The sequence below is a fragment of the Pezoporus flaviventris genome, unplaced genomic scaffold, assembly GCF_033815535.1.
Source record: "Pezoporus flaviventris isolate CSIRO_AGI_PZ_B2104156 unplaced genomic scaffold, CSIRO_AGI_Pfla_v1 ptg000021l, whole genome shotgun sequence".
NCBI classification, from domain to species: Eukaryota; Metazoa; Chordata; class Aves; order Psittaciformes; family Psittacidae; genus Pezoporus; species Pezoporus flaviventris.
The window spans coordinates 1,154,630-1,166,643 of NW_026892569.1; the positions used below are offsets into that span (position 1 = coordinate 1,154,630).

A 12,014-nucleotide genomic window follows, 5' to 3' on the forward strand; every position below is an offset into this window, starting at 1 on the left:
GAAGTGCTGTGTCACTGAATTACATTTATCACCAGTGCTTTTGTAACATTCTGAAAAATTTTCTTCTCATTCTAAAGGGCAATTGCAGTCATGGAGAAAAATAAAGTTTTGGCAACCCAATAGGACAGGACAAATTTAGGCCAACAGTGAAAGGGGAAAAAAATAAAGCGGGTTGACTGGCTGGTTCCAGCTTGTTGATCTTTCTAGCATCACTTATCCTTCCATTTTTGTCACAGTATGTCACAGACAACACTACAGCAAGCTGAAGGACACAGATCTCTCTGAAGGTCACTGCTCCCTCAAACCCGAGGGCTCGGCACACAGTGGCAGAAGCGAGCCCCATCTTCCCACCAGCCAGGCAGCACTCGAGTTCATCTGGCTTCTGTGCCCTTCCTGTGTGCCAGAAAGACATGCAAGAATTGGACAGCTCTGGATTGAAGTCCTTCTGTGCATCAATTCCACAATTATTTAGTAGCTGTCAATCATCATTGGACAGTCTGAAGCATGGAGATCAGCAAAGGAGAGTGTAATTCAACGTGCTGGAATTTTACTGGTAGCAATGCATGAGAAGAAACGTCAACTAAGTTCAAGTTCTTGTACAATGAAAAAACTTGAAAGACAGGATAGTTGTGTTAGCCTAGCATTTTACCTGAACCTTATTTCCTATTAAACCAGACTAATGAATAGCTGGCTGCTGTGATTTCTGATGTCTCTCTTGTTCAGAGCCCACCATGGCACTTCTGCAACAGGCAGCAAGGTACTGCACGGCCACAGCCCCTAACCCTGATGAGCACTCAAAGGAGAGGACACAACATGCATGGCTCTTCTTTGTATGCTGAAGAGCTCTGCAAGTTAAAGCAACTTGAAGCCATGCAGCTTTTTGTACAGTCACATCTCAAAGGAGCCTCACATGCGTATGGTGAGCTCCAAACCTTGGGCTCATCGCAACACTGACTTGCTCTTGCCATGCTGCAAGAGGCACAACAATCTGGTCCACCACCACAGCCTCCTCAGTGCTATCTTAAGGTGGCCCCTGGTCCTTATCACATACTCAGTAGCTGGGGGAAGGAAGGATATAGGGCAGATCCCATCATCATCCTCTGGGCAGGAGCAGCAACTCTGCTTAGATGCTTTATAGCTAGGAGCAAATCCCACTTACTCCCTGAAAAATAATCACCTTTTCCTTAGGTGCTGACTACCATCACCTTGTCCTGTGTTTGCAGCCCGCCTTGGGAAAAAATGTGGACAAAGGGGGAAAGAAGCAAGGAAGTGGGATGCAGAGCTACCACACTTGAAAGTGGTAGCTCTGCATCATGTCACTTTGGGGTAGCACTTGAAAAATGCCTGAAGCTAAACTAATGTCATCAACCTCATTTTACCTTCCCTTGCTGAAAATACCAACATGTGCGTGTGGGTAATTTGTCACGCAATCTAACTTTTGAGAAGATCCCTAATTAAGCGAGCAGACCGAAGTCTCCATAGAGAGCCAGTTATGTAAGGGACTGTACTTGCCATCAACTTCCACCGACCAAGGAAACCAAAACTCCACAGAGGTGAAGCAGAGTAACGGTGCATGTAATTTTGATTTGGCAGATGAGACACGAGCATTACAGGACAAGTCCTCAGCAATTTCCTCCTCTGTCATTCATCTGCCAGGGTTGATGTAACAGAGGAAAACTTGCCATGTTGCAGGGTGTGCAGAGAACGGACCAAGCTTCCGTCTCTTCTGAGGAGCTGTAGCTCCACATGCAGCATGCCTATCAGCAACAGCATCTGCCATGCAAGCTCTGGAGAGGAGCACCCAAGCCAGCACCCTGGGTGCCTTGTGTGGCCGGCAGCACCCCGGATGCAGGGATGCTCACCCCTCACTGTTTTGGAGGCGAGCATGGGGCTAGCATTGCATCCTCCCCTGGCTGCTCCATGCAGACCAACTGACTCCAGCTCTCCCGTAGATGCATGCTGAGGGTTATATAAATTAATGAAGGGGTTTATGTAATTTTCAGTTCAGTGAGCTGCAGCATTTGTCAAGTTAATTCGTTGTCCGGTTTTGACCCCGCAGTTCCATCTCCGCTTCTGTCTCCTTACAAATGAGGGCAGGCTTCCCACCAAAGACCAGGGCTCCTGCTGAGCAGGAGCAACGAGCTCCCTGGACCCTTTCACCCCCATTTCTATTACCAAAGAACCTGACAGCATTTCTAAGTGAATTCCAAAACCTAAAAATAATGTAGAAAAGTTTCTATCCGGAGAGCTTTAACTGGGCAAAGACCACTGTCGTCCTCCCAGAACAGTTAATTTATCACATCCACATTCACCCCTGTAGCAGAACACACAGCAGCGTGGGATTCAATGTGCCATGCGCTACCAGTTTAGCCTCTTTCCTAAGGTAAACCGGGAGTATTTTTTCTTGCCCTGCTTCTCCCCCACATTAATTTTCTTAACAATGCAATAAAAATCACTCCTGCCAATTATAATAAAAAACATTTCTCGATTTGCTTTTCTGCTAGAGTTGGCAACCACCTACTTTGCCTAGCCTTAATATTGGCCCCGCATGTACCTAATGAAACAATAACACCCATTCCAGTTATCCCTTCCCAACATCACCGGGATCTGTTCTCCCACTGAAGCTCATGGGAGTTACCCGGGAACTCCCATTATTAACCATATTACAATCATCATGTGCAAGCTCCTGTGTGTCAGTACAAACCTTTTGCTTAACTTCAGGCCGAATCCGTTTCCCGTGTGAAAACCTGGAGTTAAGAAAATGCCACGCAGGGGTGACACACTTCTGGCTTTGCTGCCAAAAAGCCTTTTTACATAACCTGTCCCTATCCCACCAGTTTCCTATTGTCAAAGGCCTGTAGACAGAAGCAATTTAAGTTCAGTCAAAATTATTCAGACACAGAGCACAGAATGAGCTTGTTCAGAATACTGTAAATTAAGAGCTGCTAACAAAAAAGTTGTTAAAGGAAGATAAACTGTGTTAGACCTCAGAGACAAAGCTGGCTCAGCTGGCCACGCTGACTTTCGCGATGACAAATGTATCCGATGCAAAATGAACAGTTATTAGTCCAGAGACTCAAGATGATTCTTCCACTGGCAGTTACCGGAAAGTGCTGTAGAACTTGAGAAAATCCACTCTGCAGGTTGCAGAGGTTGTGACGCCCTACCTACCTGATCTGCAGGATCTACCAAAGGAACGCAGATTAGGGAAAGATCAGGATAAAAGACAGCAGGCAGTACGGGGTTCATTTTTGCAAGTGCATCTAATTCCCATAAACAGATAAATTTTGCAGCGCATTTTCTAAAAATGAACTTTACAAAGTAGGAGACCATCACATTGCTGCACTCAATAAATCTTTACTGTGCTGTAGTGAAAGACAGCTTTACAAAACCCACGGGATGTGAAGCTGTGCATACTAGTGAGCACCCCACACAGCTCTCTAGTACCAGCAGTGCCCCTGAACAGCTGGGCTGCACTGAACCTTTGCATTTTCTGGGTGAGCAAATAAGCTACTTTTCCTATGTGAGGAGAAAAAAAGCTTTGTCATGTGAGTTTACTGTCTCAGGGCACCAGTTTAACTTGGACATCATTCAGCAATTACTCTGGGTGATACAGACCTGAACTCGTGATTTAACTGAAGAGCAAGCCTCCGCCTTCGCTTTGATTCACCAGCACGAAGCCAGATGTTCTCCCAGAAGTTAAGCTTTGTGGTTGGTATTTTTTTCCATTAGAGTTTTGCTTACTTGGCTTTCATGACTGAGATACTACTGAAAGATCGGAGCGCTGAGTATGTGCTGCTCTTCACCGACACTGGACTAAGTCCCCAGCGGCCCTGCCTGTGCTAAAACCAGTGCAAGTAATGCAAGGCAGCAGCAAACTCACCTCCCAGCACCAGATTAACCAATACAGAGGCAAGTCATGGAACATCTTTGTGCACTGATAAACCTTCTTTTTTCTACCAGACCACTGGATTGCTATAGCACAGAATATCCACATTACAGCTGCTCCATAGGATGCTTCCAATGAAATCTCATCTGCTCTTTGCATGCGTAAGAGCTCCAGGGTGTGTCTAAGACCTCAGAGCTTATAGCATTAGCTGTAGGCATCACAAGTTATTTGGTTCCTAAAACACTTTGTACTTACAAGCAGCCTACACCAGAGCCCCCTCCCAGCCCTTTGCTGCTGCATTAGAGCATGTACACACACGTGCACCAACTGCTGCCTGCCCAGAACATCTTCTAAAGGTAAAGACAACTGCCAAGCACTTACTCCCAAGCGGGAAAGGACAGAATATAGTTACTCTGGCTTGCAGAAGTAATGTCTATAAAGGCAAGAGTGCAACAGAAACTGGCAGGACTGTAAGGCACAGATGTGACAGTGTTACACCATTTGCTATAAGCATTCTATGCCAACAGCTCATTCCCAACCACATAGTTACTGTACAGACTCACAGATCCCAGTTAGACAGCAAATGCAAATTAAGAATCTCCCTTTTTGGTTAAAAAGTTGTCTTGGGAGATGGAGTGCAGATTTTCCTATTTGTTTTCACCAGATGAGCTCAGGAATCTGGTTTCAACACTGATTCACACACAGTGGGAAGTTACTTTACTCAGTCCATCAGTTCTAGGGCCCAGCACAAGCAAAGGATCTCTCCACATGAGACTGGTGCAGGATTTGTTTTTCCTTCCAGCATGACAGCATGGGGTTACCTGAGGCTCCCTGAAAGCCGGGAAGATGAAAGCCCAGCTTCCTTTACATTGGAGAAGAGCAGGAAATTCAAAGGAGTGACTCTCCCTAAGTAATGTTAATCCTGTCACTGCAGTTTAAGGTGACACAGGATTTTAAATGTTCAGTTCCCACTTTTGTCTTTTGCAAAGAAGCTTCACTCCAGAGCATAAACACAAGGGGGAAAAAAGGGTATAGAGACAGTGTGAGGGAGCCCCAAAACATCCCCTCTCCTCTCAAGGAAGTTTGCATGAACACGAGAGGTGCTGCTGTAGAGATCTAGCACACGTTTTAACTGTAATGATCACTTATAACTAGTCAGGATGCAGCCCCACATTCACTCAATCACATCTCACCATGTACTGCTGCCCAGAGGATACAGCTGCTCCCCTGCACATCTCTGGTCAGTTTTGAGCCAAGCCAGACCTGTTCTATGGCACTGAATCTGTTTTCACTGTCAGGCTGATTTTCTGCCAGATCAGCCCTTTAATTCAACTCATCCCACAGCTGCATAAGCTGTGCAAAGAGGGGACAAGCAGAGACAACCAGAACAGGACAGTCCATTTTGGCAATGGCCCACAATAAGATGAGATTAAGCACAATGTGGAGCGCTACCCTCAGTCTGGTCAAGTATTTCTCCCTGAAGTTGCCATGAAGGTCTAGTTAAGAATAACGTCATAAGCACAGTGGCTCTTTGCTGCTGCTGCAATACCAGAGACGGACTGTGCCTTTCCATAGCTCGGTTTTCAGAGCAGAAATAAAGGCCTGTGGAGTGGTTATATCATACTGGGGGCAGTGGGCCACATGTGTAAGTATTTTTAGTTCTATTTGCCCAATCTCTTCTGAAAATGTTAGTGTTTTATATAAAAGTGCCTAAATAAATGTTCCTAATTAGGATGCCGCATAAATGACATCAAATTATAAGCCTACATCTGTATGTGTATCAAACATTTGGATGCATCACTTCTCCAAGTGAAAGGAACAATCTGCAAAATTGACCTTCTGAAATAAACCACCAATGGTTTGGTTCAGACATGTGAAACGCATGGCACTGGGGTAGGAAGGGGTAACGCTCTGGAACAGCTCTGCATAAAGCCCATCGGCTAATACTGAAACAGACTGCAAATATAACACATGCAAAGTCAAAAGAATAAGACATGATATGTTCAATAATCTTTCTAAGCATGTTTTGCTTAGTGAGCTTTTACTTTGTTTGGAAGAACACTGTACAAGCCAGTTGCTGTATACTCATTACATACCAGGCACAATTTTCATTTAGGGAAATCAAATCCTTATTTAAAACACAGAAATGAAGGACAGGAAGAAATAGTGGTGGTCTGGAGTTCACCATACACCCTTGTGTTGAATTCCAGCCTGAAAACTAACTGCCAGTTGTAAAAGTCTCTGAGCATGTTGCAATTGCTTAAACATACTCATAAAAGTTCATCACAAACTAATCCAATAAAGCTGTTGTCTTGCAGATTCCTCTACACTGTCCTGGGAAATACCTCAATTATCTGATGCCCATGCAAACATTTAATAAGTTAACTTCTGCACGGTAGACACTAATATTTCCCTTAATTACAGGTCGAAGATCATTTAGTCATTTCCCCTCCCATCTCCTCAACCTCCTCAAGTTTCCTGGATTTCATAAAAGTCATTTCCCTTCCCAACATGTTTTAGTTATAAGCCTGAAGTTTTCAATTTCCCTACCTGTATTGTAGTGTTCCCACCTTCCAGAAGGGCAATGGCTAGCAGGATGCTTTCATGGAAGACTCTGTCACTGGTGGCATTCATGATGAGATCTATGACCAGGTTGGATGCACCTTCTTTATCCAGATGACACTGGACATCTGCCAGACTCATCTCACCTCGGCTCACTGAACTTGATCCGGAGCTTCCTCCTATAAGGGCGATCATGAGGAACAGGTTGAGATTCAAACCTAGCCACCCTATGAAGGTGGTATCTCTCTTCTGGTTTAAATTATTAACCTATCCTGAAGGATGCACACATTTATTAACAGTGATGAACTCAGCTCCTTGCATTTCTGCAAGGAAGACTTTGTAACTTAAAGCACATCTGCAAGATGGGCACTTAACACTGCTTTAATACATGCGAGCCTGGGGGGGGGGGTGGGGGGTAGTGTTCTAAAGGAGGACAAGTTGGGCTGGCAATGAGAAATATCTGCTCTCACTGCTCTTCTCCTTAGCAGCACAAGACAGAGAGAGGGTTGGTGTATTAGAAGAAGGTTCTGGAAACAGCATGGTTCCATGGATACAAAGAGAGATAGAGGCTCTGCAGGACCAGTGAGGGGATGAAGAAAAGGCAAGACAAATTCCAGATGATAGCAAAGCTAATGCTCTATGAAGTGGAAGACTACGGCATAGGCAGCACAACACAGGGACAAACAGAATATATACCAACTTCAGAAAAATGGGGGAAATAGGTGGGGGTTTGTTTATTTGTTTTCCTTTCTTTCTGATCAGGCCTGCTTTCACCAGGACTACCCACTGTATTCTGAAGAGGCAAAACGTGCTTGACGTTACTTTTTTAGCAATGGTCTCAGATTAAACAAACTGCACTTTTTAAGTGACTTCAACCCAAATTTTTTATTCATCCATTGCTACAATCCCTCTGTAATCAATGAAAAACCATTTCAGACATTTCAGGTGTGGTTGAGAACCTGCCATCCATATGAGCACAGTTCCCGAATGTTATTGCAAATATTAAATTGACCAGCGTTTCTAAGTGCATTCACTCAAAGCAAGGTCATAACATTCAAGGCAACCCAAGACAGTCTCTGGAAAGCATAAAAAGCTCTGCCTACTCAATTTTAAAGCACTTTCTCAAATGCAGTCAGAAGGAAGAGCATTGCTCTCCTCTGCATGAGGGAAAGGCAGACTGACACGACTAGAGACAGAAGCGCGATGCTCCACTCAGCCTAAAGTGGAATCCCTCACATAGAGTTGGAGTTCTTAAAGCCAGGAGAGACATGCAAGCAGGACTTCTTCCCATCCATGTGGATAGTCCCTTCTTTTTTGGGATTCCATAGAACAGAACAGGGGGGACCCCCTACTTCACCTGTCTGATACCGACTTGTGAGGCAGACACAGACACAAAGCATCTGGCACGGCAGATGACACGAACGCCTGCTGAGCAGGAGCACGTCCTACCTCCTGCCCCGGCTTTGCTGGCGCCTCCGGCAGACAAGGGGCCGTTGCCGAAGGTGGTGAGGCTCTCGCGCCGTCCCGCTGGTCTCACGTTGCCATAGTAACGGTTGACCAAAACTTGCCTGAGTGCCTCACCCTTGATTCAAAGAGGATAATGAAATCAGGATGCGAGCTTAATGAATAAACACACTACTAACGTTCAGTAGCAAGGGGACTGCTGGTAATTAGCCTACTTGTAGTGAGGGAGGGGGAACCAAAACCCTGGAGAGATTAGGCAGAATCCACTAAGCATCTCCTGATGTGTTCAGGCAGGCTGGGACCCTGAGTGGGGTCTCATGGGGCTCAAATAAGATTATGGGTTCCCAGCACCAGAAACAGCTACAGTTCTGGTTTTGTGCATAGCTTTCTAAACGGATTTTATTCCCAAAGAGTTTTCTAAATTAAGATCTACTGTCTCAGCCTTAAATATAAAAAAGTTGCAGCACCAACACGAAGAGAAGGACTACAGAGAACATTAGAAATGGTTTTGTGAGAGAGCAACCCCCTCTTCTCAAACCTATCCTATTTTGCCATTTCACCAAAGTTACAGGACACACTCTTCTCCCCTCCATCAGCAACTGATGCAATCTAATGCTGTCAGCTGCCGAGCGGAAACCCGAGTGATCCCCACTGCATCCCAGCTCTTTGTTCCCTGTGTCCCTGCTGGCAGCCTCCTGGTCACGCCAGCAGTCAGCATCCGAGCACATGAGCCGGCGGACACTGCAGGGCACCAGTCCTTGGATAACCCCGACATCCTGTCCCCGCGCCACTGGGAGCACCCAGCACGTCCCTGCAGAGCATGTGCCACTGTCGTGAGCAGAGGCTAGAAGAGATCAAAACAGCTCTCAGGTTGAATGTTAACTTGTGCACCCTGCTCTGCTCTCATGTAAGGCATACGGGAATTCCCAGTAATTCCAAGCCATACACAAGCCAGCGGTACTACCAGCGACAGGATGCACACATTGGATTAGCACATTTTCACACAGTCTTTGGGCAAAAAGGAAAACTAGTGATTATTTCAACCGGGAGCTGCTGCTCTGCTAATGGCAGCGTGCTGTGCTTACAGCAGTACCACCCTGAGACTGTGTGTGAGAGAGGGGGAAGAAAGGAGTTTCTCAGGGATTAAAAATGGCATAATAAACCCCAAAATCAATCTGGCCAAGAGTAATTTTATACTAAAAATGTCAGGATGAACCAATATATATCTTGATCTCCAGTCATAAAATAAGTGCTTGACACTGATTTTCAGTTGTATTTCAAATATAATCAGTTGTCTGACTATATATTCAAAACATCATTAACACTGAGGTTTCATATATTAGCTGTGATACAAGTGAAGCCTTTTTAAACTTTCACAAGAGGCTTTTAAAACACAAATAAGTAAATGGAACAACGTAAATAAGCATTCATTGGTTTGTACCAAACTTCAGCGCTGCCACAGCCATGCTGTTTTTGATACGAAGCTGGCGCTCACAAAAGGCGGCTTAAAAAAATCCTTATACCCCAAAGCACTGGCAGGACAAATGGTGTGGAAATTAACAGTTCTTCACCAAATTTCAGACATCACTTCCACATGGAGAAGCCCAACAGCTGCCTGCAGCTGGTCAGGAACCACTGCCCTCCTCACAATGCTGGTGGCTAATGACACGGCTCCCACCATCTGCTTCTTGCCATTAACATTTAGCACATTAAAAGTTGTCCTATAGATTATTAGTGTGAAAGCTGCAGCACAGAAGCAGCATTTTATGGATCAGATGGGGACGAGGGAACCGGCAGGGAGACAAGATATAAAATAGACATGAAGAGAGCTTTCCAACCAGCTGCTTCCAAAAGTCTTCCCCAAAAAAAGAAAAAAAGGCAAGCTACTTTGGAAGCAACAGTAGAAGATGAGCACTTTCCCAAAGGACATACGCTTCCTATCACCACTTGGGACAAATAGTGAACATGTAGGAGAGGCAAGAGACTTGATTCAAAAGCTCAAGCAAATTCTCATCCTAAAGGAGCCACCTTGACTGACAGCAACATGAGAGTGTTTAGCACATGATGCAGAGCTTTAGCCACCTCTCTGCTCTCAGTCTGGCAGGTAAGGAAGGCTACATGACAGAACAAGGCCAAGACAGACAAAACCCCCCTTAACTACATCTTCCTTTGACATGTACACTGATTAGAAAGGCAATTTGATACCTGTAAGTCTTATGCCACAAATCAAGTTACAATGGAGTTCTCAGATGATCTTTCTCTTCTGTTAAGCTAACTGGTAGTGGTCATATCAACAGGCATTTAAAAAGTGGTTTTTACTACTCACTACAAAGATAATACACATCCAATCACACGAACTGCTGTTCAGTCAACCCCTCCTCTTCCTGAATTCAGAAGGGTAACTAAAGGTCCTAGAATTTTCTCAAGACTTTCCTTTTGGCTCACTGTGGAGCAGAAGGCAACTTCTATTCCACAGTCCAAATATTGCTGGGGTAAGTGCAGAGATCTCACTGGGAGCTGCTGCTCTGAGGACAGACCTGCAGGACCTTCGTTGTCTATAGGAATAGTGAATCCAAATCCAGGAACCAGAAAACACAAGTGGGAACACATATCAAACATTTACTGTTTCAAGTCAGAAAGCGTGCTGACCCATGGTTTTGGAGGCTTGGCAATCCACGTTCATGAGCACTTTGCATTCTAATTGGGAAGAAAAACTGTTTCCTACAAGATTATTCAAACCCGCTGTGTCAGCTAACAAGGATATGAGTACGTGATCAAAGTAGAGGGGAGAAAACATAAGTGGTATTTAAGAAATGTTGTAATTAATTCAGCTGCAACGCTTGGCTCCGGAACAGTTCTTTAACCATCATGTTACTGTTGTACACCAGTTTGATGCATACAGTATGCAAACAAATATCAGATGTTTGGCAGCAATAAGAAAAATCAAATATGCTACCTAAAAAAACCCCAACCCCAACAGCATTCAGTTTCATCTGCATTCCCCATCAAGGTAAACTATCAGTAAGTAGCATACAAACATTACTGTACATGTGTCAGTAAAGCAGATGCAATACACAGTGTAAATGAGATTAAAAAAACCCTGTTCTGATGTTTAAAATAGAGCATCTTTAATAATATTTAAGAATGAAGCAGTTATAAGTTGCTGCTGTTGTGTTCTAAGCTGCAAGAACAGAAGAAATCAAGCACTGTATTAAGGATGCTGATTTTGCAGCTTGACTGTTTGCGAAGGTAGAGATGTGGCCAAAGCCAGCAAACTTCACAAGCACCAATTAAACTCATGGATAATTGTGTGATCACCAACACAGGGGAGTGCTTCGACAGTGTAGACAGACTAGACCAGGATCTCAGCTTTAATTCAGAGCACCCAAGCACTTGCCCCTTCCGTTTAACACCAGAGAAGGTGCTCCAGCAGCCTGTTTTGTAAGCATGGCTGATCATTTCAGATTTTCCAAGAGACCAACAGCAAGCAGTTAACCACAGGAGTTTCTTACATGACTTAAACTTCAGTTTTTAAAAGGAAAAGGTAGAGGATTAGTTCTGAATGTGTTTGACTGCTGTACGTACCCTTCTATGATCCTCCAGTTGCCTCTGTGGTAGACTTTGATCAAGCTCCTGCTGTGCATGCAGAAATTTCATTTTAAAGCAAAACAACACTAGAGAGACACCAACATCTTTGCGCTCATAGAAAATATTAAGGCAAGTCACAGCTGAAATCAAGGGGGAAGTGAGGGAGATTGACTGACAAGCTGCCAAAACAGAACATCTGCCCTCAGTTAGCTCTGGCAGCACTCAACCAGCCTGCTCTGCCACCCTCCAGCAGACCACCACGGCATGCACACATGCCAATCCTCATGGATTTAAAGTAAACACAAAGTCTAGTTTTGCAGTTACCAGTAATGCACAAGTTTAAGAACTCAAACCATGCATTCCCATGCATACATATACACAGATACACACACACACAAACACCCATTGCACGACAGGCACACTTCTGGAGGAAGTGTAGGTACTTCAACGCATCAGACCGTGGTCAGGGAAGCTACTTTGAGACTGTGGAGGACTCTGCAGGATTTTCATT

At 44.6% G+C, this 12,014-nt stretch overlaps 1 protein-coding gene across 2 annotated transcripts in view; it reads right to left on the reverse strand.

Moving 5' to 3' along the window:
- Window positions 1-12,014, reverse strand: part of ITPR1 (inositol 1,4,5-trisphosphate receptor type 1) — a 170,900-nt gene that overhangs the window by 55,309 nt on the left and 103,577 nt on the right. For both annotated transcript variants that reach the window (XM_061455692.1, XM_061455691.1), the window contains 3 exons: window positions 11,501-11,551; window positions 7,901-8,033; window positions 6,440-6,630 (listed from right to left, as the gene is read on the reverse strand). In XM_061455692.1, the coding sequence (XP_061311676.1) occupies window positions 6,440-6,630; window positions 7,901-8,033; window positions 11,501-11,551 (375 nt within the window). The remainder of the gene's footprint in view (window positions 1-6,439; window positions 6,631-7,900; window positions 8,034-11,500; window positions 11,552-12,014) is intronic.